Here is a 26,639-nt window from a genome sequence, read left to right as displayed (position 1 = left end):
TGGATTTCCAGGGTATCCTGGAATAAGTAAGGGGTGAGTAATCGATGCCTGGGGAAGGCAAAGATGCTCTGAGGCAGCCCCCCCCCACTCCCAAGAGTTACGCCAGCAGGGCAAGCACACCAAGACTGGACCATGAGCAAAAGGCTCCAGCTAGAACAAGGAGGCAACTGTGGCTTGCAGGGGGTGGGCTGGGGAGGTAGCTGAGGACCTCCTGGAGGGCCCTGTGGGCAGAACAATACACAGTTGAGAGATTATCAGTCTCAGAGCATTATGGAGGATCCCCATAAGTGGGAGAGAAGCACACATCCCAAAACCAAAGTAAAATTTAAACAAAACTCTTAACCAATTAGAATAGAACAAAAACAGTCCTGCTGCAGCCTGGCAGACATTCCCACCCATCCTGGAGCACTCCATCTTGTTTTGCATCCCTCCATTCCTCCCTGCCTCTCCCATCCTTAATATTCCCATTCAGGGAAGTGAGACTTCGGGGGGGGGGGTGTTGAAGAGTGATGGGTCATTTGATTCAATCTTCATTGGACAGAAAAGTAAACTGAGGCCTGGAGAGATGGGGTACAAAGTCAAGGTCAGGTGTCAAGCACATGACTAGGCTGGGACTTGAACCCAGCTACCCATTGCATCAGCACCGTGGCTTCTCTCTGTCTCCATAGCAACCTTCAACAATGACTCAGCAGATCTTGTCCCAGAGCTGTCTGAGGAGCCCTCCTTCATGCTCTGGGTGGTTTTCTGGGTGAAACATCCTGGCACCCAGAGGGCTGTCTTGGATAGGATGTTGTAACTTTGGAGAGAGAGACAGGGGAGAGAGAGAGATGCCTTAGCGACTGGGCTGTTGGTTTTGTGCGCAGTCTTTCTGAACAGTCTGTCAACCACTCACTCAGGGCAGAGCCACTCCTGTTGTCAGCATCTGAGACCCACCAAAGACAGGCATACTGTCCCCAGGGAGCTGTAACCTACCTATACCTCCTGCCCCTCTCCTAGTCCTCGCCTCTCTTCCTGGGTCTCTTCCTTCCTTCACTGTGACGCTCTGGCTCTTGCTGCAGCTGAGCTTTCTGCCACCTTGTGTTGTTGAAGAGAATTAAATTCACCAAGGAGGAACCAGTAAGGCCCTAAAATGTGCTTAGGTGCTCGAAGAAGCCATTGACATGTGATTGGGCCACGGAGGGCCATTTCTGAGTAGTGGTGTCCCAGCCAAGGCATCTACAGAGGAGAGGGGGACAGGTTAGGACATAGCTCAGAAATACTTCCTATTCTCTTCCTTGGCGTCCACATGCCCAAAGGACACTGGACAGATGCGGGGATTAACCCCAATTAACAGTGCGGCTTTTCCGAAATCATTCTTCTGTCTATATAGGAAACAGCTCTTTCCTGTGGATCTCAAATCTGACCCTGTGAATTCACAGCATGAAGTTCCAAAAGATTCCTAGCCACTTTGTTTTGAGAAAGAGTCTCCTGTAGCCCAGGCTGGCCTCAAACTCTATCCATACCCCAGGATGACTTTGAACCATTGATCTTTCTGCCCCTACCTCCTAAATCCCGGGATTATGGGTCTAGGTTTTGGTTTTGGTTTTGGTTTTTTGATAGCTATCTTCCAAGACTGGAGGTGGAGGTGTCATTCAGTGCCTGTCTGAGTTTGAATTTGAATTGTCAGCACCAACATAGATCCTGTCACGGCCGGCCATGTGTCCCCGCAACTCTAGCGCTGGGATATTGAAGGAAGGGGGATTGCTGGTGCTCAGTGGACAGCCAGCTTAGCCTCAGTGATGAGTTCCACGTTCAGTAGAGACTGCCTCAAAAAACAGGTGAGGTAGAATACACATATATCATACACCCATGTGAACACACACACACACACACACAGAGTGTGGCAGGGAGAAAGAGAGGGATGTAGGGGAGACAGTTATCTTCCAAGACTGTCAACTTCACAAGATCTAGAGCCACCCAGGAGACAAACCTCCGGTCATGTCGGTGAGGGGGTTTCTAGATTGAGTTAGTTCATGTGGAAAGATTCATCCCAAATGTGGGCAGCATCACCTCCTGGGCTGGGGTCCTTCACTGAATACAAAGAGGAAAGCAAGCTGGGCACCGGCGGTCATCTCTCTCTGCTTCCTGACTGGATACCACATGGCCAGCTGCCTGGTGCACCTGCTGCTATGCCTTTCCAATAGTAGGCTACACCCTCAAACTATGAGCTGTGAATTGGAATAAACCCTTTCTTCTTAAGTTGCTTCCTTTTTTTTTTCAAGACAGGGTTTCTTTGAGTAGCCCTGACTGTCCTGGAACTGGATCTGGAGACCATGCTGGCCTTGAACTCAGAGATCCGTTTGCCTCTGTCTCCCGAGTGCTGGGATTAAAGGTGTGCGCTACCGCGTCAGGCCAAACCCTTCCTCTTGAGTTGCTTCCTGTCAATTATTTTGTCTCAGCACCAGGAAAACTGTAGATGCTGAAGGGCACCAACAGAGACCCCTGCTGCTCATGGATGGGAGACTCCATCTTGCCAAAATGACACATCGGCACACAGATGTGAGGCTGGCCCTCACAAAATCCCAGTGGGTCTTCTTGCAGAAATGAACAAACATATCCTAAAATTCATGTGGAACTTCAAAGGACTTCTGCAAAAGCTAAAACAATGTTTTTCAAAAAAAAAGAAGAGAAGAAATGGGACCTCTGTGTGACCCCCTCCAAGGTGTAGGCAACATCAGGGGAGAAGGGACACAAAGAATTTAAGAGCTGGAGATGGCAGGGCCGGGGAAAGCTAACTTCAGGGCCTAGTGGGGCTGTTAGACACTTGAACTCACAGCATCTATAATTATCCACACAAGGCCTGCACAAGACTGAGTCCACTGCCATCCTGTCATGGAAGGGATGAGCGGCTCATGAGGTCATACCCCTTCATGGGGATTTATATATAGTTAATGGTTGATGGGGGCAGGGGGAGGGATCTTCTTCAGTGATATAACATTGGTAAGGTGCTCATGCTCCTGTAAGCAACCCTAATGAGACACACGAGAGAGACAGACACCCACAAGACACACACACACACACACACACACACACACACACACACACCACACACACAGAGCAGGGAAGGGCCCCTCAACTGAGCCCACAGGAGGGAAATGGCATTGTAAGTGGGAGTGAGAAGATGGGTTACTTGAAAGTAAGCTCATTTTAAATGACATTTAGCTTAATTTACAATATGATCCAATTAGCATATTTTACATTGCGTTCCAATTAGCATATTTTACATTATGTTCCAATTAATTACCAGCTCTTCAACAAGATTAAATCAAGTATTCATGGCTTTTTTCCCACTAAATTTATATATCCTTCACTTGAGACACTCCCCGCGTCTCTCAGGGCGGGAGGACATGTGAATACAGTCTCGTCACGATGCTCGGCTCTCCGGGGACAGCTTTTGCATCTTGTAGCCCTTTGCTCACTGACGATGTCACGTGGAACACTGGGGGCTGGGGGACTCCCAGGAGCATCCTGCCAGGCTCCCTGCTCTGTGGGATTCTAAGAGTGACAGGATGTCAAGAGCATCAAGGCCATGGTGTCCCTGATCCGTGGGGTTACCATGTGGCTGCTGGAAGCATATGGGGCATGGATAGAAGAGAAAAGAGGCAGGTGAATGGCTCCAGGGCACCAGCAGAGTTCATGTGACCAAGCCACCAAGCCTTCACACGCCCGTTGTCACTCCCAATGCCTCTCTATTGACGCGTCTCACTCAGTCACTCTAACTGTGTGTCCAGCCTCCTCGGCAGCTGGCCTGACTGCACCGCGTCTCAGTGCTGAGCAGTCAGGTTGGGGGAGAGGGTTACTGGGATGGGGGAAGGAGTCAAAAACAAGTATTTTCCTAAGGCAGGGGTGACCTTGGCCGCCCCACTCTGGTTCCTCTTGCTTGGCCATGAGCATCTACAAGATGAGGAAACAAACATGATACCCAGAGGCCAGCACGTTGACCAAGCACAGCTGTCCAGTAATGCTGATCCACCAACCTATAATGAATGATGAGCATGGCAGGGCATCGGGTAGCACCCACCTACCTCCGAGTTCTAGGTACTTGAGGAAGCGTACTCCTGCCTGGATATATACAAGGTGGAGGGTGACTAAGGACCTGACACCAATCTCTGACCTCCACACGCTTATGTGGACACACACACACACATATGCTCCCATGAACACATATGCACCTATGCCACACACACACACAATAACTAGGAGTCACACATTTAAAGAGAGAACAGTTTGAAATGGCAGGTAACAGGAGCCGTAGAACGTGACGTGAAGGGTTGACCAAAGAAGGAAGCAGAAATCTGAAGACACAAATGAAGCAGCAGCATTAGACACGGCTGAAGAGAGAGTTGGCTGGCTGGAAAGTGGACTGGAGGAAATCCTCCTGCCTCCAGGTCCCCTCCGTCCCCTTCCCTCTCCCTCCCACAGTGGCATCCTTTTTCTCTGTCCTCCCTCACCCCTTGGCTTCTCTCGTCCCCCCTCTCTGCTCCCCTTACACCCACGTCTCTTCTTCCTTTCTCTTTTTTCCCACCCCCTTTGCCAATTTTTGTTTGTTTTGATCTTTTTGTCAACCTGACACAAGTTAGAGCCATTTAGGAAGAGAGAACCACAAACGAAAAAAAAAAAAATGCCTCCATAGGACTGTGGGCAAGCCTGTAGGGCATTTTCTTGATCAGTGATTGATGTGGGAGGGCCGTGAATGGGGCCACCCCTGGGCTGGGGGTCCTGGGTTCTGTAAGAAAGCAGGCTGAGCAAGCCATGGGATCGAGGCAGTGAGCAGCGTCCTCCATGGCCTCTGCATCAGCTCCTGCCTCTGGGTCCCTGCCCGGCCTTCCCTCAGTGACATAGTGTGATGTGGAAGTGTGAGCTGAGACAAACCCTTCCTTCTTCCGGTTTTCGGTTCATGGTGTTCATCGCAGCAATGGAAACCGTAACTAAGACAACCCCAGATGAGGAACCCCCCCCCCACACCTGACAGTTTTCCAGGCTCCTCGCTTTCTCACCAGATCACCCAGGCCTGCTTTGACCCAACTTCAGCACCCGCAAGTTCTGATGCTGGGCTGCATCCGGAACCACCACTGCCAGCTCCTTGTGTTGGGTCAGTACACATTGCCTTCCCAAGGCCTGCCTGGGTTTGGGGCACAGAAACTCCTTCCTCATCCCTCCCCAGGAGCCATTTTCTCCCCACCCAGCACATCCGCTCTGCCAGCCCAATTCCAACCCCAAGGCTCACTTCCAAAGGGGGAGCGGGGCATGGGGTCTGATGCAGAGAGAACAGCTCTACACCCCCCCCCGCCCCACCCTCACCCCTGGCTGCAGAGCCCGGGGGAGGCTGAGATGGAGGAGCCTGCCCACATCCTCAGTCAGCCCTGGAGCAAGGCAGGAAGCCAGCCATACAGAGTGTGGTCTCCAGGGTTGGTCTGTTCCCGAGAGAATCTTTTAGTTCCATCTCGTTGTCTCGCTAAGGCCACCACACCTTAAACACTTTGGAACATTCAGACCCTGAAATTCAGGGCCAGAAGAGGACAAGGCAACCTGATTTATGGTAAATGACAGACTGTTCTCTCTTCAATAATGAAGTGGTTTTGTTTTGTTTTTTTTCAAAGCTGGTTAACATTTATCAAGGGTATTGGCAAACAGGTAGTGTTTTCAGAACTCGGCATTGGTAAAACAACTGAGTCCTCACACTCTAAGAAATATCAGTTAATAGCATCAAGTGTTACAGAAGAGAAAAACCGGGTCAGAGAAGTAAAGCAACTTGTCCAAAGTCACACAGCAACGAAGAGCTAGCCTTGTTTGACTGGGACAGTGGGACCCCAGGGACCACAGGCTCGGCTCTTGTCTGAAAGTGGTATATCCGTTGCTTTATTGCATGAAGGCCAAATGCCTGGCAGAAGCCAGTCCATTGTGACGGGGAAAGCATGGCCGAGTTCACGTGGTGGAACAAGCAGCTGGTTCTCTAGGCAGAGAACCCAGGCTGGAAGGGGGTCCAGGTTACGGCCCTCAGAGGTCTACCTCCAGAACTCAGGGGAAGATGGCTCCATTGGTAAAGTGCTTGCCTTGCAAACATGGTGGCCTGAGCCTGATCCCCAGACCCCACATTTAAAACAAAGCACAAGCCAGGCAGAGGTGGCACACGTCTTTAATCCCAGCACTCCGGAGGCAGAGGCAGGCGGATCCCTGTGAGTTCCAGGCCAGCCTGGTCTATAAGAGCAAGTTCCAGGACAGCCAGGGATACACAGAGAAACCCTGTCTCGAAAAACCAAAACCGGCTGGGCATTGGTGGCGCATGCCTTTAATCCCAGCACTTGGGAGGCAGAGGCAGGCGGATCGCTGTGAGTTCAAGACCAGCCTGGTCTACAAGAGTTAGTTCCAGGACAGCCTCCAAAGCCACAGAGAAACCCTATCTCAAAAAACCAAAAATAAATAAATAAATAAATAAATAAATAAGAAAAACCAAAACCAGACAAACAAACGAAATAAACGAAAACCAAGCCCAGAGGCACACCCTGGCCATCCCAGTGTGGAGCTGGTGAAGATAGGAGGACCCCTAGTATTAGCCAGTCAGCCTAAACTACTTGGGGAGCCTCATGCCGGTGAGAGAACCTGTCTCTAAAAGCAAGGTGCACAGTTCCAGAGGAAAAGCCCCTGAGGTGACCTCTGGCTTCCATGTGCGTGCACATTCATGCCTGCCTGCACATACATAAACACGCAGGCTCACCACTAATGCCCTCCTCCAACCCTCCACTCAAAACCACACTTCGCACCCGAATGCTTCCACAATCTCCCGAAACTTGGCCATTTTCTCCCGTGTGTCCACCTGCCCCCACCTCTCTCCCTCGCCTTCCTCCCTGTGTGGGGAATCTCCCTGCACCAGCCCCCCCTCCACCACCCAGTGTTCTCCTCGGCCTCCCCGGGCAGATTCGGTGTTTAGCTGACAGCAGGCTGTTGGCCAGGTGTCAGTTATTGGCTGGAGCCCAGACAGACAAGAGCAGATTATCCCACCAGGGACATGGCTGGTGGTGACCACTTCCACTGCAGCTGGGTCCCTACCTTCCCAACCAGGAGAAGGCCCAGGTGGCCTGGGCCAATCATCAGGAAGCAAGTGCAATGCTGTAGGAGAGCATAGCCCATTCTACTCGCTGCCTTCCTGCTTCCTGCTTCCTGCTTCCCGTTTCCTGCTTCCCGTTTCCTGCTTCCTGCTTCCCGTTTCCTGCTTCCTGCTTCCCACTTCCCGTTTCCTCCTTCCTCTGGGGGATGTCTGTACCACATCCATCTCGCCCCGCCCTCACTGTCATCCCCCCTCCCTTCCAGCTCTCCAAACTCCACCTGAGCCCAGAGGCTGGGTCTCCCCTGGGGGAAGGCCACCTTGGGTCCCTGCCAGTCCACCCACTGGAAGGCATGTGACCCAGTGCTGCCTGATGGAAACAGCTCAGCCATGAGGCCAGAGGTTTTCCTCCTCTTACGAAAGACAAGAACCAGTTAAAGATGTGCTTACTCTTTCTCCCTGCTTGCTCTGGACACTCATGTTTGGGATTGTAATTTCCAGCGCCCTGGCAGCCATCTTGTGACTCGGAGGAGATAAGGCTGGAACTGAAACATCAGTCTGTCTTCTGTGGGAGAGCAAAAGAATACTGGTGACTAGTATGGTTAGTTTTAGGTGTCAACTTGGCTAGGCACGGTACCCAGATGTTTGATCAAAATACCCAGTCATCTACATGGTGCTGTATTGTATTTTTAAATGTTTTTTATTTAAATTTATTTATTTATACAGGGGTCTGTCTGCATGTATCCCTGCAGACCAGAAAAGGGCACCAGATTTCATTACAAATAGTTGTGAGCCACCATGTGGTTGCTAGGAATTGAACTCAGAACCTCCAGAAGAGCAGCCAGTGCTCTTAACCTCTGAGCCATCTCTCCAGCCCATGGTGCTGTAACGTATTTTAACAGTATTGTTAAAATTCAGGTAAGTAGGCCCTGAGACAAGAGGTTGATCCTCCATGACATGGGTGAGTCTCATCCAATCAGTTGACTGTCTCAAGAGAAAAAGACTGGGGTCCCTAGAGGAAGAAAGAATTCTGTGACCAACAACCAGTTCTTCCCTGAGCTCCTGCCTGCCCTCTGGACCTTAGCCTGGCCCCTCTGCAAGGTCCTAGGAATTCACTGGGAAGGAGGGAGGGAGACAGGGAGGGAGGGAGGGAGGGAGGGAGGGAGGGAGGGAGGGAAGGAGGGAGGGAGGGAGACAGAGAGAGAGGGAGAGAGGGAGGGAGGAAAGACAGAGGGCCAGAGGGAGAGCATTATACATAGGTCTCTTTCTCTATAGCATCATTGAATCTGAGGTACTACTGACCTCCCCAAGGATCCCCACTAAGAGTCCTGGACCAGTGGGTAACAGTGAGTATCACCAAGCCTAAGGACCTGACTTCGATTTCTGGAACCTACATGGTAGAAAGAGAAAACGGATTCATATAAGTTGTCCTTTGACCTAACACATATGATGAGATAAGATTTAATTTTAAAAAATTTGTATCCCAAAGCTTCCCAGTAATGCACCTGCTTGATCAGTTCGAGCTGCAATGAAAAAATCCCTTCAGCCAGAGGGGACAGGAACAGTAACCGGAAATTATCTCCCGTAAGCCCTCGCACCAGCTGGGATGGGTGCCCTGGGTGGCCCAGGGCCCACATGACCTGGGGAGTTTTCTCTCTTCTGTTGCAGAGTCTGGACGCTCTTCCTGGACCCCTCCAGCCAGCTGTGAGTGAGCCTGCAGGGAGCTGACACGGTGGCCACACATCCTGTCCAACCGTGGCAGTCACCAGCCTCCCTCATGATGGGACATGGGGACCAGAGCGCTTCTGGGTAAGTAGATACCCTGTGTGGATCTGACCTCAGATGTTATAGAAATTAAAAAAAAAATTATGTGTACATGATCATGTAGCTTGGAGAGAGGGAGAGGGAAGGACCAAGAGACAGAAAGAGACCAAGAGATGAGAGAGACACAGACAGAGAGAGACAGAGACAGGAGAGACAGACAGACAGACTGGGGCTTCAGCATCCAGCTCCCCAATGCGTTTGCTGTGTTGGAGCTGTGTCCCCCAATGCACCCATATTGGAGGCTAAGCCTCGGCTTATGAATTTGGGGGAGCGTGGCTTAGTCTCTAGCTTTTCTCACCACCGGCACAATATACTTGACAGACACAGCCTGAGGGAGGAAGGAGTTTTCCATCCATCACGAAGAGGACAGGGGGCAACAGAGGAGAGCCTCTCAGATCACAGGAAGCTCAGGAGGGGACAAGGCCAGCACCTCAAGGGCTCCTTCTGTCCCCATCATGCTGTCCTGGTCACCAGCGTGCAGCGTGATGCGGTCCACTCTCAAGGCAGGTCTCTTACTTGGGTTAATGCTTTCTGGGAATTCCCTCAGGGACACACTCAGAACCATTTGACAGGTCATTCTAGATCCTTCTGTACTGACAAGGGACACAGCCAAAGGAACTGAAAGCAAGGTCTCACAGAGACACTTTACGGTGTGTTCTTGGTCACTACTGTGTGAGTGTGTTGGGGGGGCATCATTTGCGCAACAGGGACCTACTTGGTGCAGATCAACTGTAAAATCAGGTGTGACTAAAATGGGGGAAATCTTACATTCCCAGTTTTTGCCACAATAAGAAGCATTTTAAAATAGATTACCTAAAAAGTCAGGACAGCAAAGGCATAAACTCTGGCCACAAGAGGGCGCTCTGCACTCATTCCTATTTCATCCCCCTGCCTGGCCTGCATTTTCTAGAGGGGTGAGGGACCTGGTCCCTGCAGGTGGATAGACCTCTGTCTTTCCCTTGGCCAACCTCTTTCAGAGGTGCCAAACATCAAGCACGCCTGGATCACATTAACTATATATCTGGCTCTTTCTGGGAGTCCTGGGGGTGTGTAAAGTCTGCCACAATGCCCACTGGGCTTAGAGTCCCTGGTTCACAGAATGTACTAGAAATGTCCAGTTTCTACCAGCATCGCATGCCCAGCACTGGCTTGGTAGAACTTCCAGGTCCTGGGTCATACAATTCCAGGAGTAACTGAGGAAGTCAACTCTAGGTCTGGACTCCTCTAGGGACCCAGGAGTGTCCTTTTCTCTCTCTTTCTCTCTCCTCCCACCGGCCTGCTTCATTCTCTCCCTCTGCTCAGTCATCTTCAGGACAGGCCCATTCTTGGGTCCGCTGACCTCACTGCCATTCCAAATGGCCCCAAGGATCGAACTCAGGTCATGCGGCTTGGCAGCGAATGCCTTCACCCACTGAGCCATCTCGCCAGCCCCAAGCCAGCTGGGGCACTCAGAATACAGACCCCCTGACTCAGCCTGCCTCGGTGCCACTCTTTCAATCCCAGGAAAACAACCTCAGTTTCTGAGGTGAGGACTGTGCTCTCGCCATCTTTGAGAACACTTGGGAGGGGCTCCTGATCACACGAGGGAGCCCAGCATTCACAGATGGACGCTGGGCTGCATGTGGACTTCAGGGTAGGCACGGGGTCTCGTCACCCTGCTCCCCCTGCCTCTTGTAGGGAAACACTGATCCCAGGCCACAGCTTAGACGTGTAACCCTCAACAAGACGCCTCCTTGTCACTGAGTGGGCCTCACAGGTCTTCTGGGGTCCCTCTGGTCCACCATACCCAGCCCTATGGCCTCAGGAAGTTCCCTGACTTCCAAGGGCCCCAAAGACATAAAAATTGACCACAGCCTGAGCACTTAAAGTTTTCACAATCTCGGAAGGACAGAACACAGCTGGTCCCAGCTCTTGACGGACAGAGAGGGGCTGAGAAGAGTCCAGAAGCTGCACCCACCCTGTTCTGTGAGTCAGGGACAGAAGCCACAAGCACATGCTCCTAGGGACTGTGCCCTGCGACAGGACCCCTCCTGGAACCACAGGTGGCTGACTCATCACTGCTTTTCACCCATCTTCTGAGCCATGAATGGCCTTCGCTGTGCCAGATCCCATTCACTAGTCACTCAGCAAACACCATGGTGGCATGTTGCCTTGGACGGCGCAAAGGCTTTTGGGAATCAATTCCCAGCTCTGCTAAATTCTTGTGGGAGCTTGGACAGATCAGGTGACCTCTCTGCACTTCCAGAGATTTTTTATTTCCTGCCTGTAAAATAAGGGCATGGTCTTACCTCCAGGGGCTATATGTAACAGACACTCAAATAGAATCCAACATGCAGCGAGCTCAGGCCACAGGGTGTGGATATAGCAGGGGCCCTTCGGTACCTCTTGAGCAGGAATCAGTTTCATGTAAGTGGTTAAGCAGCTGATGGCGAGAATAAATCCAGGAAGACTGCCTGGAGGCAGGGGTGCTTGCTGCGGGGCTCTAAGCAACATAAAGCAAAAGGCCCTAGATTGGGTTCCTCTTTCATTTTTTTTTTTTTTGCTACTAAATCCCTGTGTGACTTTGAGCCAACGTCTTCCTCTCCTGAGGACCTCAGAGTTCCACCTCTGTCACAAGACAGGGTCGTTACAGCTTGGTTACAAAAGATTGTAAATGGCTTTCTTCTCTGAAAAATGACGCCACAGCTGTGTCTCCTTGATGCTGGGTTTTATGCCCCTTCCCCACCCTCAGGATGTCATTCGAGGACCCTGAACTAAAATTTCTGTGCCTCCCAATCTTGTAGGAGGCCGTACCTGCAGTTTGGAGGCTGCCCTCCCACAGGCCACTGACCTCGAGCTAGTAGAGCCAGGATCTATCTAGGAGCTGGCCCTGAAGGACCGAGGGGAACCTGGGGAGGAGAGGGACTACTCCAGTTGACCCAGTTTGTTCTGGGAAAAATGCCCAGTGTAGCCTGCTCTTGACCTTACCCCCCAGGGAGGCAGAGGAGCAAGCTTGGGCCACTCTGGGCTGAATCCCAAACAGACTCACAAACCCTGGATCACAGCTCCCCTTCCCAGACAGCCTGGGCAGCCACACCCTTATCTTCCAGTTTGCCAGAAGACAAAGGGCCCACCATAGTGTCCATTAACAACTGAACTGCTGCCCCAAGTGCTCGGCCAACATTTATGGGGCACCTATTGTTTGCAGGTGGCTGCAAGGATCTTGGTTTGAGGCCATCCGTCCCTCCCTCTCTTCCTGCCTCCAGGCCTGGTCCCTTGCCTGGAGGATGCCCTTCCCATCCCTCTGGCCTGGAAGAGCAGGTGGCTATCCGGGAAGCGGCATGGTTTAGCTAACTGGATCCTGAAACCAAACTAGAGCTGGATGCAGGTCCAGTTGCTGTTCAGGCTCTAACGATGTGGGACTCGATTTGGTTTTCCCAAACATGATGTCTCTGTGTAGTCCTGGCTGTCCTGGAAATTGCTCTGTAGACCAGCCTGGCCCCAGAATCAGGGACCCACCTCCCAAGTGCTGAGATTAAAGGCATGCACCACCACCTGGCTCTTTATTCTTTTTTTTTTTTTTTTTTTTTTTTTTTTTTTTGGTTTTTCGAGACAGGGTTTCTCTGTGGCTTTGGAGGCTGTCCTGGAACTAGCTCTTGTAGACCAGGCTGGCCTCAAACTCACAGAGATCCGCCTGCCTCTGCCTCCCAAGTGCTGGGATTAAAGGTGTGCGCCACCAACGCCCGGCCCTATTCATTTTTTAAAATGCTGTATTTGTTTTTATTTTCTGTGCATGTATGTCTGTATGAGGGTGTTAGATCCCCTGGAACTGGAGTTATAGACTGGTGTGAGCTGCCATGTGGGTGCTGGGAATTGAACCCAGGTCCTCTGGAAGAGCAGTCAGTGCTCTTAATTGATTTTCATCCTATGTGGGCCTCTTTCTGAGCTCTCCAGGGTCCAGGGTTCCATTTGGCTCTGAAATGGGCCCTCTGGGCCCCTTCGCTCTCCACCCCAGAAGGCCTTATAGACTATCTCTAAATCAGATTTATTCATTCAAGCATTTATTGAGCGCCTGCTATGTACCAGGCTCTGCCCTAGCTGCTAAATGCAAAGATGACAGATTGGGAGCTGGACCCCTGAACACACACAGCCTGAACCCGATTCCTCTCAGCGGGCCCAGCCGGGCACTCAGTGACTCCCGTGTCACGGCGGTTGGGCGGGTCGGTCTCCTCCCCTTCCTCCACCCGCCCCGCCCCGAGGCCGCCTCCACCCGCGGGATCCCGGCGACGCGTCTGACGCGTCCGCGAGCCAGGGCTACTGCGTCCTTCTGTCTGTCTGTCGGTCTGTCCTGGGCGGGCGAGGTCCGGACTGGGGCGGAGGCAGGACGGTCCCCTCTCTCCCTCCGGGGAAGGAGCCAGCGCGGGGAGATCACGGTGAGAGAGCATCGCAGGGACCCCACATCCCTGGCTGTGGCGGGTCCTCGGGTAGATACCACAGGGAGGGGACATAGCGACCTGCAGCCCTTTAGCCTCTGGAGACACGACCCCCCAAGGAGACCCGGGTCCCGGCTTCACCGGGCACCCTCCATCAGTCTCAATAGCCCTCGTCTTGTGAGCTCGAATCCCTGCATTCCTCATTCTTCATTCCGCATCCCGCATGCTACATCCCCACATCCTGCATCCCCGCATCCTGCGTCCGCACATCCCGCGTCCCCGCATCCCACACCGCAGCCTCGGGTAGCGCGTGGCCCGAGGCGGGGGACGCGCTCCAGTCGAGCACAGGTCACTGTGGGTGACAGTCTAGGGTCCCGAGCCTGCTCTTCTCCAGGCACCCCAGGGACCGCAGGGCGTGGACCCCCGAGCCCCCCTGCCGCCCCCCCACCGGCACCCCATTGTTCTCCACCACGGCTCCCGGGAGGGGGAGGGGGCTGCTCTCTTCTTAAAGGGCCCTCTCCCCTTCTTGTCGCCCCTGCAGGTCGCGAACACCAGTGGGGTGGGTGGGGCGTGCCCACGGCCCCCGCCCCCCCGGGGGGGGTCCCCCAACCGCAGCTCCAGACCAGAGAACCCCGTGCTCCGCCCCCTTCCCTGGGACATCCGCGACCACTCGGGCCGACCAGGAGAGGGGACAGGGGTGCAGGGTGCAGGGAGCCCCTACTGTGGAGCCGTCGGGAGGGGCGGAACCGACCAGCGAGGCACAGGGTCTGGGACACAGAGCTGAGCAGCAAGGCTGCAGCCAGGGCCTCCCGGGTGACAAGGCCCTGCGTGGCGGACAGAAGCAACCGGAGAGAAGTGGGGAAAGGCCGGACCTGGAGGGGCAAGCTCCTCACTCCCGCACCTGCACCGAAGGAACCCAGGAACTAAGAGCACATCCCCCACCTAGGACAGACATTGCCTTCAGCATATCCCTGTGTGCAACAGCTGCGCTCTGCGGGAAGGGGTCCTCGCTGCGGCGTCTGGATGGCCACCCATCCCCCTAACCCAGGCCTCTAGGCCTTGGAGAGGAGCCCAGCTGGAAAAGAGGCCACACTCCTCACTCCCCGCCCTGGAGAGAGAGGACGACGCTTCCCCGGTGCTCCCAGGCCCAGGAGGAGCTGGGCCAGCAACAGTGGGGAGCTGGCCCCGCAGGCAGCAGCGGCCATGTCACGGCCAGGCCAAGGTGTGATGGTGCCGGTGAACGGGCTGGGCTTCCCGCCGCAGAACGTGGCCCGGGTGGTGGTGTGGGAGTGGCTCAATGAACACAGCCGCTGGCGACCCTACACGGCCACCGTGTGCCACCACATCGAGAATGTTCTAAAGGAGGATGCCCGGGGCTCCGTGGTCCTGGGCCAGGTGGATGCCCAGCTGGTGCCCTACATCATTGACCTACAATCCATGCATCAGTTCCGTCAAGACACAGGTGAGTAGACCTCTACCGGACCCGGCCAGCCTCTCACAAGAGGGGCAGGGAATGCAACAATCCCCCCCCCCCAGCATTCCTGAAAGGGGAGCTGGGGTTCTGAAGGTCCTGCCTGCCAATTAGGCTTCTTCCCTCTCCCTCCACTGGGAAAAGGGACAGTGTGGCCTGGCCCAGGTTAACACTTTGGTTCCAGCCCTACCTCACACTAGTTTGGGGGAATGTGGATAAAAGAATCACCTCTCTGACCCTCAGTTTCTTCGACTGTAAAGTGGGTAGATCTCCGTCTCTCAGAGCTATGTGACGATTTTTTTAAGCAAGTCCCCCTCCCCCGGCACTGAGACCCTCAGTACCTTAACACACCCATTTATCAAACTCACAGGTTGGTTGGTTCCTCCCCACCAATCACAGTCAGAAAGTCTTTTTTTGACTCCTAGTGAGGCCATTTTACAGGCAAAGAAACTGAGTCTCCCAGAAGCTGAGTGAATCGCACTCAGAGCTGGTATCAAAATCCAGACAGTTGGGAGTCCAGTGCTGGCATGGTATGCTGGCTGCAGGTGCAGGAGGAGGGGTGGGATGTGGTCATGGGTCAGGTGATGCCCGGGGGTAATGGTGTCCATGGCGGGGGTGGGGTCATAATGGAGGAGCGTGCGGTGATGAAGGGATGCTGAGGGGTCATCATCGTCATGATGGACCTGCTGGGATAATGTTAGGAACGATCTGTGATGCAGGTGTGTGGTGGGGGGGAGCCGCTGGCTATCTTGGTGGCCTCATGGTGTGGGTGGTGGCTGTTGATGGTGGTCTTGGTGGCCAAATTTGTAGTACAACAGTAACAGTGCCGTTAAAGATGGCCTCACTCTCAGGCCCTCTCTTCTCCTGTGGGGATTTGTCACCACTGTGGAGAGTTTCTGCCACATCACCAGGCAGCCTCTGAGGCACTGCGCGGTGAGGCCCTGCCTTGTGGGGACCTTGATGCATCTGGCCTCGAGGGGCAGTGGTGGGGACTGGGGAGGCCTCAGTACTTCCCTGGGTGACCGCTGCAGGCAGCTAGCTTGGGGACAATAGCATCTTCCTCCTCCCTTTAGCTCCCTGCTCCGTATGCAGACCGCTAACCACCTGTAGCCATTTCAACTCACACTAGTTAAAAATACGTCAGCGTGTAGCCACACTTCTATCACGAGAGAGTAGGACCAGGCAGGGCAGTGTGGGCCCAGAACTTCCGGGCACCTACAGATGTCCAGACACCCAGGATGCACCTCTAGGAGTCTATCAGTGTGGCATTTCTTTTCTTTCTTTTTTTCTTTTTTTTCTTTTTTTTTTTTTTTTGTTTGGCTTTTCAAGACAGGGTTTCTCTGTGTGGCTTTGGAGGCTGTCCTTGAACTCGCTCATGTAGACCAGGTTGGTCTCGAACTTACAGAGATCCGCCGACCTCTGCCTCCTGAGTGCTGGGATTAAAGGCGTGTGCCACCACTGCCCAGCCAGTGTGACATTTCAGTGTATCTGTTTCCATAGCTTTGAGCACCATCCATGCCTGTCATAAGGGCATTTCCTGACCTCCTACTGTGTGCTGTAGTGCTGTGCAGAGCCAGACCCTTCTGAACAGGGACTGACCACTGATATCCATCTCTCTGTGGTCAAGGAGCAGGCAGGAGGATGGAGCCTGTGAGAGAGAGATGTGTGGGTGCTTGCTTGGGAGGACCAGTCAGGAAGTGGTGCTCCCAGAAAAAGGGAATGGCTGGTGCAAAGGCCCTGGGGTGAGAAGAAACTGCATGTGCTCATGTGTATTGAGTTGGGGGCACAGAGGCTGCCTCCAGATGTGTAGATGTAGGTCTGGATGGTGAGAAGGACTTTGGGCTTGACCCTGAGAACTGGAGATCACCCTTGGCTGCTCCTCAGGAGGAAAGGAGGGTGGGGTGAGGTCTGAGAGGAAAAGGGGGGTTCCCCTCACCTGCACCTTGGCTTAGCTTTCTGTAGCCTCAGAGTTTTGGCTATGGAGATTTTCCAGGAGTTAACTTGGAGGGTGGGGGTTCTCAGAAGCAGAAGCAGCCCCCCAGCTCTCAAATTTGTATCTTTGCCTATGAACACCCCCGCCTCCTTCAAGTCTCATCACCCCCACTTGAGCTCCCAAATCCCCAGGCCCAGGCTTATTCCATCCCCCTTACTCTCCATAGCACCTGGTCCAGTCTTCAACTCTCAACCTTTCTCTTCAAGCCATGCCTGGCCTGTGAGCTAGAAATGAGTATCGGCTTCGGGGTGCCTGCCAAGGACCCCCACCCACCCAGCCAGCAAGGAGAAGAGTCTGGGAACCTGGGAGCAGAGCTAGAAGACCTGGGGAGCCAGGGGCTGCCTCCCACAGACAGACCAGCCAGGCTGAGCTACTTAGGAAAGGCCTCTGGCCCTCACTGCCCCAGTTCCGGGAAAGAACCAAGATGCACACAGGTCTCCCTTCTGCTCTGACCAGCTGGGGGACCAAGCCAGAGGACCTGGCCTCCCCAGGCCTCGGTTTCCAGATCATGTCACCAGCAGGTCAGAGAGAACAGAGTCTGTCACACAGACCAACTCCTACCCCACCCTGAACCTGCACCAGGACACACGGTGGGAGAGGGGGAGGTAAATCCAAATATCGGGGGCTGGGTATCTTGCTCAGTTGATAGAGCAGGCATAGGCAACGTGGTGATGCACCCTGATGATCCCAGCACGAAGAGGTGGAAGCAAGAGGACCAGAAGTTACAGGTCATCCTCGGCTACATAGTGAGCTCAGGGCTAACCTGGCATACATGTCTCAAAAAACAGAACAAAACAACCCACCAATGTAAAGCCATAAAAACAGAAACTCACGTACATGCACCAAAATGCACAGGACTCCTGTCTAGACTTTCTTGGTGTCAAAGCTCCTAGAAGCTTCCGGAAGCTGCTCTGTCTTTGGGTGGAAAAAGGTTGAGTCTGGTTTTGCCCTGATGCCGGAGCTGGTAGGCTTTTTAACCTTGTGGGGACCCACACTCTGTCACTGGAGCATATGCGCCCCTGGGACACATGCAAATGAGCATTTGTGGCTGGGCTGAGATAAACACTTGTGGCCACCACTGACATTTGAAGTTTGTGCCATTTTCATGGCTCGTAAAGTTTATTAATTTTTTTTTACAACTGTTGGAAAATGTAAAAACCACTCTCCATTCTTAATCTCTGTGGGTGCATCATCCCCCCCGCCCCCGCAGTTCACCCCACCCCCACACCCTGCCAGAGCACCTTCTAATCTTGCTTCTGGGGTGCGACAGGGGCTGACACCCCAGCACACCCAGCATGATGTAGGCAGGCCTCAGGATGTGCCAGACAGAGCTCATGTTCAGCGCAAACACACACGCGGCCCGCAGCCTGCTCATCAGCCGCCGGCACAAGTGTCCTGTCTGTCTGCCTGCTCTGTTTGGCAGCCAGCAGAAGGGAAGAGAAGGGAAGGGAAAGGGGCCAGATGTCAGGCTTGGGGACAAGTGGAGAGGACAGACCTGTCACACAGGGACTTCCGTTTATTCAGCCGCCCCAGATGTTTCCAGCCCTACCCATGGGAGGAGGGGGAAGGGAAGAGGGGAGGTTCCCTTTGAAACCCTCCAGGCTATGGCCCCCCACATGGAGGCGGAGGGTACATCCCCTGGCCATGGGATAGTAGATCCCTAACAGCTACACCCCACTGGCTGCTTGCTAGTGTTCCCCCCCCCATGTGGGTGGCTTTGCTTTTCTACGCTGAGATTTGAACCCAGGACCTCACACACACACACACACACACACACACACACATTGGCTCTGCCACTGAGCTACAGGACAGCTCTCTTCAGTATTCATTTGGAGGAAGGCTCTACCCAGTTGGCCTTGAACTTGTGGCCTTCCTTCTCAGTCTCCTGAGTGGATGGGAGGGTGGTCCCACACCACCAGGCCCAGCTGGTCTCCCAAAGATTACCTTTTTATCTGGAGCCCCTCTCCACCCCCACAGGCCCACTCCACACAGCCAGAGGCAGGTGATGTGGTCCCTGTGGATAGCACACTCCATGGTCTCTGTGGCTGGCAGGGATAGAGGGCTGGTACATGACAAGCGTCTCCCATCTTCCTCCCCCTCCGTTCTGTAAAGGCACAGCTAAGACAGAAGCCATGCCAGAGGCTCCACCAACAGTTGTGTCTCAAGACGCTTGGCTGGAGACAGGCTGGGGGGGCGGGTGTACACCCCTTCCCTGGGCAGCCAGGACTCCCTCACCCTGCATCCTGCTCTGTGTAGGACCTGCTTGTGACACTTAGACTGAGGGGGACGAGTGAGGTCACTCACCCATAAAGGAAGAGCAGATGTTGCCATGGAAAGCGCCTCCAATGTTTACAGTCCAGATGGGATGACAAAGCCCCAGAGAGGGTGAGTGACCTACCCAAGGTCACACAGCTTTTCACTCTTGAACCAAAACTAGGCTCCTATGTCAGGTCTCAGGGATAAAGGTGATGGCTGGCTGTCCCTTCTCCCTGTCCCCTCAGAGTTCTGTTGGGCTTGTTGTCAGGGACATCCTGAGTTATCACGGGGCCTCTAGGGCCTGAGTCCCTGACTCCCGTGCCTCTGGGGCTCTTTCCTAACAAATCTAGGGCTAGGCTTGATGCCAGAGCAAGAAGGACTAGAAGGAGGTTCCTATCAGGTCTGGCTAAGTCATCCCCAGGGTGCCCAGGGTCCCTGGGTCCCTGTCTCAGCCCACAGCACCTCCCTGTACTCCTGTCCTTTGGGGGTCTATTTGCTTTGGAGCCTCCTGGTTGTCCAACTCTATCTTTATTCTATTGGATGGCAATTGTTGCTGTCCCAGGGCCTGGTCCTGGGCTTGGTCTTGGAGATCTCAGAGAGAAAGACAAAGTCGATCCATTTCAGATCTTATCAATCAATATCAAATCTGTGTCGTAGTCTAAGAGAGATAAAAGCCAGCACTTCATGGAAACGACTTGTGAGCCCAGTTCTGACACTGAGGCCAACAGAAAGGTGTGTAAGCCCCCCTGCTGGCTGTGTGACTGTGGGCAAGCCACTTAACCTCTCTGGGCCTCTATTTCCTGCGGTGTAAAATGGGAATAATTCTTCCCTGGGTCAGTTTCATGGGAAGCCTGGAGATCTTATGGGCGCTTAGGTACTTTCTGATGTCCCAAACGGGCGATGTGGGCTCCTGAGCGTGTGTGGACCTGTGTGAGAGAGAGTCCAAGGAGCAGCAGCCAGCCCCCTACTCAGGTCCAGGGGCAGAGGAAAGCGATGGCAAGCAGGGGGCAGGAAAGATGGTCCCTAGGGGCCCTTAAGACCTGGCAGACGTGGCTGCCAGCTGCTGCCCTTAAGCACCTAGGCCCCGAGGGACCCAGAGTCAGTGTGTAGTACCGGCATCGTTAATCTCAGGCCCTGGGAGGCTGGCACAGGTGAGCCAGGGCTGGCAGACTTCTTTGCAGTGAGTAGGGCTCTCCTTAGCAACAGCGCACGCTGAAGCTGGGGGGTGGGAGTTCCTGTCCAGGACACAGTCAGGAGCTGAGACACAGGGAGAGGCTGGGACAGAGCCCCCCCCACTGCCCCCAGGGCTGCTATGTGATACCATGAATGGCTGTGAGGGTCGTATGTGTGTGAGGAGGGGTCCTGGGCCGCAGTGCCCTTGCCTCACTCCCCTCCCCTCTTCTCCGGCAACTGTGGGGTCTGTCTTAGATGTGAGGGGGTACGGAAAGCCACATTGGGGGTGCCGGTCTGATGGAGGAGAGTGTGGAGCAGGTGATAATGTAGGGGCGTTGGGGGCGGGGGCGGGGTGAGGCTGAGATGGAGGAGGAAGTCAGTGAGGAGATGAGGACCTGATGGACAAGGATGAGGAATTGGAGGGGGAGGGGGCTCTCACAGAGATGAGAATGAGGGGGGGGGAGTTTGGGGGCAGTAGCATGCCCAAATCTCTCTTCATTCAGGGTCCCCAGGGGCCTCCCCACATGCCCTCTGCCTGTGTCCCTGCTTTCCACCTAGTCACTGACCAGCCCTGGCCAGGCCTTAGGACAGCCTTGTTCCCTAGATGACACTCACTCACCTCGAGCACACTCAGCCAAGGGCACAGGGCCTGGGGGTCCCAACCCTAACACAAACTGCCTTGGGAGTCCGTGGGTGAGGACAGGACTCCCATCTCTGGTCCAGGAGCTCACTAGGCACAGCAAGAAGCTGTAACTTTGGCCAAGGGCCATACTGCCCCCAAGCCTCAATTTCCTCATCTGTGATATGGGCCCAGCAGCAGCTGTGGCCACTGTTTAGCCTTCACTCATTCTGCAGGGACTGGGGATGTGGCCCAGTCAGTGATGTTATTTGGTATGCATGAGGCCCTGGGTTCGATCTCCAGCCATGCATGAACCAGGCATGATGGAATACAGCTATAATCCCAACACTAGGGAGGCAGAAGCAGAGGCAGAAGAATCAGAAATTCAAGGTTATCCTCAGCTGTGGAGACAGCTTGAGGCCAGCCTGGGCTACATGAGACCCTGTCTCGGAAAAAAAAAAAAGAAAAACAAATCAATAGGAATTTAATGAGTGTCTATTGTGTGCAAATGTTAGGAATGTCACAATCAACAGAGCAGACACAGAAAGCCTGCCTCTGGTGCTTCAGCTCTGGTGGGGTGAGAGGACAATACCAGGTACCACAGAAGTCCAGACATGTGACTGTCACTGACCTTGAGCCTACACAGATGCCAGGCTGGGGCTAAGCGTCCTCCAGATCCTTCCTGGCGGTGCCCTTGCTCTGCCTCCATGGCAGAGCCTCTCTGAGCCCCTCCCACGTCTCTGGAGCTGGTCCAGACTGCCACCTCCACCTGCCCAGACAGCAGTGGCACTCAGTGACTGGGTCCGCGAAGGAGTCTGGCAGGAAGCCCTGTAGCCCGGCACCCTGAGCTGTAGAACAAAGAACCCAGCCATCAGAGGTGGCTGCCAAGACAGCCTGCCCACACCTGGCTACCTCTTCTTCCACAGTGACAGCGCCATGGCTCCCGCAAGCTTCTATTCCTCTCTCTTGGGCTCCAGTGGGGCTACCAAGGATATCAAAGCTCAGGACAAGTGTCAGAGAGATGGAGGAGTGTTCTTGTTAAAGTGTGAGGGGCCTGACCCCATTCAAACTCTTAACCTGAATCCAAACTCTGTCCGTCTATCAAGGTGATCTCAGATAAGTTTCTCTGTCTGGGACTCAGTTTTCCCATCTGTCCAGTGGCTGCAAATTCAGTTGCCTGACTGAATAACAGTACATGGAAAACCATGGGTCTAAGAGTATCTTGCTCACCAGTACATGACACATACAAAGTAGGTGCTCAATAGATCCTTGAAGGTCTTGAGCCCAGCATTAAATGAGTAATCCCAGCACTCTGGAGGCTAAGGCAGAAGGATTATGAGTTTGATATCAGCCTAAAGCTGAATCTCAGATCAAACGGGGAAATAAAACAAAAACAAAAACACTTGAAGTCATGTACAGGGTGACCCTACCCAGCTCTGGCTACCTGTTGCTAAGGAAACCAAACCTTGTAGCCACGTCTCTGGACATTTAAGGATCTGGAAACCTAGGTTAACATGTGTCCTTTACCCTCAATTTTTTTTTTTTTTTGGAGACAGGGTGCATGTAGCCCTGGCTGTCCTGGAACTCGCTCTGTAGACCAGACCAGCCTCAGACTCACAGAGATCCACCTGCCTCTACTTCCTGAGTGCTGGGATTAAATGCGTGTGCGCCACTATGCCTGCCTACAATCCTGCTTTTTAAATATGGCTCACGATTTTTTTTCTCATCGTAAGCAGTGGGTGAGCAGAGGAAGCCCACATTCTCTCCAGTGAGAGCCTCCAGCCTCGCTGTGGGAATGGCCCACTTAGCATCATCTGTATCCGTTACATCATTCATTTGTTGCATCATTCATTTGTTGCATCATTCATTTGTTGCATCATTCATTCGTTGCATCATTCATTTGCTCAGATTCGGCCACCATTTCCACAGTGTTGGCCTTGTGCTACTAAGATCAAAAAGGTGCTGAGAAAAAAAACCAGTCCAACCTTCTGAGCAAGGGGCATGGCCAGACGGAAGGGCACACAGGCACCCTGTCACCTAGTGATAGAGCCTTCTGGTGCTAGAGAAGACAAGGTGTTCAGGGGGCCTGTGGGAGAGTCCTTGATTCTCCTTTGAGATGGTGGAGACAATTCCAGGACATAGTCGAGCCAAGAAAGTTAAACTCAGCAAGGAGGGAAACTGGGAAGATGGAAGACCGTTCTAGACAGGGTTTGGCCGGTGGCAGCCCCCAAGTATGTGAAACCCCGTTATTAAGTACGGTGTCCATTTCACAGGCTGGAAGGAACAGTTTGAGGAATGAAGGGGAGGAGGATTCAGGGCCCCTAGGGCTCCTCCCCCTCCTCCTCTTCCCATTGGCTGCTGCTGAGTCAGGGCACCTGAATCCTGAGGTGTGGGAATTGGTGTCAGGGAGGCCCCAGGGCTGTGAGGTGCACAAGGACCCCCACACACACTGCAGCAGCCTTGGCCAAGCAGAGAGGAGGAAATTGGGGGCCAAGCCCGACCCCCACCACCACCAGCAGTCCCCCCCCCCAGGGAGCTTGGGCAGCCCCGTGCCCAAACCACTAATGGGCCAGAGCCAGGCCCGAGAGTCCCACGGGAGCAATCAGAGGGAAACATAACCAGCAGGTTCATTGATCGTGGCTGGTGCGGGAGGCCGTTGACACAGAGCCAGCTGTGTCTACCGAAGTCAGCCGGTGCCCGGGCTAGACTTCTATGTCTTCCCAAGGAGCCTCAGTTTCCCCATATTTTTCAAATGGACCCCCTGGGGAGATGATGTCAGACTGTGTTGTTGCTGCAGGAGGCCTCAGCAGCCCTGCAGCCAGCCTGAGTTGCAAAGCTGCAATATTCCAGGCTGGGGTTTCACTTCAGCCTCAACCATGTGTCTGATTTGCTATGTAGCCTGTGTGCCTCAGTTTCCCCCTGGGCGACAGGGACTTGTGAATGTACACAGTTGAGGGAGCAGCCACAGAAGGCAGGTGTCCCCAGGCTGGAGTCTGCTGGACCAGGGTGACCCCGAGTGTGTTCCAGAACTGTCCGGCACCTGTTCATCCTCAGTTGTACCCAGGGCAACCAGCTCCATATCACAGCGTGGTTGAGGATGGGGTGGGGGACCAGTGAGTTCTGGACAGAGAATAAGCTTACTGCCAATGTCACTCATTCCTGGCATGGTTGAAGATCCCACAACATCCCTCTTCAAGCCTGGCATCCAGAGATGCTCTAACTTGCTCAACCCACCCCCTGCCCACTCCCAGGCAGAGGCCCCCACTTGATAGGATGCCCATGGCTGCCTCCCACAGGCCTTCCTTCCCAGCAGGTCTGGGTGCCCCTACCTGAGGTCATTTCCCTCCAGGAAGCCACCCCCAAAGACAGGAGCCCCTACAAGGGACGGGGGGGGCAAGCATAGGTTACCTCTAGTCACAAAGCCACTCTGTTCTGAAGAGTTAGAGCTTGGGACAGAGAACCCCCCAACATTGTGCCTCTAGGTGTGTGTGGGGGGGGGGGGTGATGTTCAGGTGGAGAGCAAACTGAGGAAGGGAGTTGCCCGTGAGTGGAGGAATTCTCTCTAACGTGCCCTTCCTCTGCTCGGCCCTCGACGACTCTCACCTTCCCTTCCCTCCTCTCTCTAGACCTGTTTCCTCACATGTAAAAAGGTGACAGGTGTGTATGGCCTAAGAGGAAAGGGACGGAGTGGGAGGGCAGCAATAAGTCTGCGGGGGCACATAGTAGGTGCTCAGCAAAGGACGCACAGTAGGGCATGCAGTAATGCAAGCGGATGCTCCCTGGTGGTGCTGCGCCCCCACCCACCCCCAGTCTCCCTCTCTCACTGAGTCTCAGCCTCAGCTTCCGGCCCTCCCTGACTCTGCTGGGCAGCTGCTAGGCCTCCAGCCTCTCTCTGGGCCTGGTCCACGGTACCTGCCCCTCGGGCTCCCACAGGGATCTTGCTGTCTGACAGTCTGAGTGAATGCTGTCTCTCTGTCTCTGTCTGTCTCTCTCGCTCTCTCTCTGCCCCCTCCTCTGTGTGTGTGCCTGTGCGTCTCCTTGTGTCTCTGTCTGTCTCTCTCCTCTCCTGCTTTCTCTGCCCCCATGCGTGTGTCCGTTTCTCTGTCTACTTGTCTGTCATCTCTATCTCTCTGCCTGTCTGTTTCTATCTGTCTCTGTGTCTCTGCCTATCTGTCTCTGCCTGTCTGTCTCTGTGTCTCTGTCTCCGTGTCTCTGTCTGTTTTTATCTGTCTCTGTGTCTCTGCCTGTCTGTCTCTGTGTCTCTGTCTCTGTGTCTCTGCCTGTCTGTCTCTGTGTCTCTGTCTGTGTCTCTGTGTCTCTCTGTCTCTCTCCCTGTCACCCATGCTGTCTCCCTCGTCTGACTATCATCTCCCTGCAGCCTCCAGCAGACGCTGGCCCCCAACCCCTCACCAGTTCAGGCAATTTTTCAATTGTCTATTCTTACTGGACAGAGAAGGAGGAAGGAGCAGACCCACAACACCAGGCTCAGGACAGTCCTCTGCGCGGGGGCTGACTGCCCTGGGATCCCACTCCGGGTGTCCAGTCTGCGGCTCATTGTTCTGTCCACAAATCTAGGCCAAGGCCACCATGGAGGAAGCCGGCACAGCTAGAAAAATCTCAGGATCCAAGTCCAAGCAGACACTGGGAGCCAGCTGCCTCCCCTCCCCACGGCCCCCTGGTTCATGGCCATCCTGGGCTGCAGGGGTGGGGTGCACGGGGCAGCAGCGGTTGAAGCAGTGCAGGGTCTGGTCGGGCGGGCTCAGCCGCCCTAATTACTCCAGCTCTCCAGGCTCCCATCCTTTCTCAAAAGGACTCCAGGGACACTGCCTTTAGTAACTACCACTAAAGCAGGCAAGAAAATCCATGCCTGGTAAACAGAGCCCCGGGGAGCAGATGCGGTCTAGCCAGCAGCTCCCAGAATCCTTTGCTGCAGAGTGGCCCAGGCAATCTCCATGGCCCTTCTCCCCACTGCCCTAGGTCCACCTGCCCTCCTTTCTGCCAAGCCTGGCCCCTCCCCTCCCCCTCTGCTCCACAGGCCTCAGTTTCAGCTGCATATGCCTTCCTTCCCGGCAGGTTTTGGGAACACTGTGGCACTGATCTGGCCTTTGTCACCCCAGAAGTTATCAGCCAGGTCAGGAGACAAAAGCAGAAATGATTCGATGACAGTATATGTGCCAGCTTCAGCAACAGAGCTAAGGTCTTGCTGGAGGGGCTGGACATGAGGGGCTCTGTGGCACGATTAGGAGTTCACCAGCTGGGGATGCTGGAAGTGGGTCAAGTGTGTGGTGGCAGCCGTCACAGCCAACACTCGTGGGGCTTCTATATACTAAGTCAAGTGCTAAGTACCTGTCACACCTTTTATTTTGTCCCCCAGAAGTTCTTGGGGTAGCTGTCGATACCCCCACTTCACATATAAGAATACCGCCAGGCTCTACAGTCTCCTGACGGCTTTTGCCCCTCATTTTCCTCATACATTGGTTTGGCTCAGGACCTGGGCAGCAGATGAGGCTCAAGGGACACACAGCCAGCTCCTCACTTCACCACAAAGCTGATCATAGCCCTTAAGGTTCATCTCTCTCACAGCCCCTCATTCTACAGATGGGGAAACCGAGGTACGGAGAGGGCAAGTCCAGCATGAAGAAGCAAGGGGACAGGAGGGAGGGCTTGCTCCCAACACAGAGCAAACCACAGAAAATCAATATGTATTCCATTAAAACAGGCATCGGGCCCTGGGGAGTCTTCCTGCGGTTTCTGGGACCTTACTGCTACATGGGAACCTTATTTCTTGTCACCTTCCACCCTGCCCTTCT

At 54.0% G+C, this 26,639-nt stretch overlaps 1 protein-coding gene and 1 long non-coding RNA gene across 5 annotated transcripts in view; both read left to right on the top strand.

Moving 5' to 3' along the window:
* The first annotated feature begins 7,895 nt into the window (after positions 1-7,895).
* LOC121134060 lies at positions 7,896-12,402 on the top strand. Of its 3 annotated transcripts, XR_005871074.1 has the most exons (5): positions 7,896-7,999; positions 8,357-8,427; positions 8,571-8,665; positions 8,750-8,890; positions 9,227-12,402. It is a non-coding gene; the product is annotated as an uncharacterized LOC121134060 (long non-coding RNA). The 3 variants fall into 3 exon arrangements; XR_005871072.1 differs by having other exon boundaries at positions 8,357-8,665; XR_005871073.1 differs by lacking the exon at positions 7,896-7,999 and having other exon boundaries at positions 8,316-8,665.
* A 734-nt stretch (positions 12,403-13,136) lies between these two features.
* Dtx1 (deltex E3 ubiquitin ligase 1) overlaps positions 13,137-26,639 on the top strand; it is a 30,450-nt gene continuing 16,947 nt past the window's right edge. The window contains exons 1-2 of one of the 2 annotated variants that reach the window (XM_040731230.1): positions 13,137-13,317; positions 13,859-14,779. In XM_040731230.1, the coding sequence (XP_040587164.1) occupies positions 14,521-14,779 (259 nt within the window). In that variant the 5' untranslated portion in view covers positions 13,137-13,317; positions 13,859-14,520. The remainder of the gene's footprint in view (positions 13,318-13,858; positions 14,780-26,639) is intronic. The other variant, XM_005079013.4, reaches the window with a different exon arrangement.

The sequence above is a fragment of the Mesocricetus auratus genome, unplaced genomic scaffold (assembly GCF_017639785.1).
Source record: "Mesocricetus auratus isolate SY011 unplaced genomic scaffold, BCM_Maur_2.0 Super-Scaffold_100025, whole genome shotgun sequence".
Classification (NCBI taxonomy): Eukaryota; Metazoa; Chordata; class Mammalia; order Rodentia; family Cricetidae; genus Mesocricetus; species Mesocricetus auratus.
Note: the sequence above shows the minus strand (reverse complement) of the source record. Positions and strands in the feature narration are given on the sequence as shown.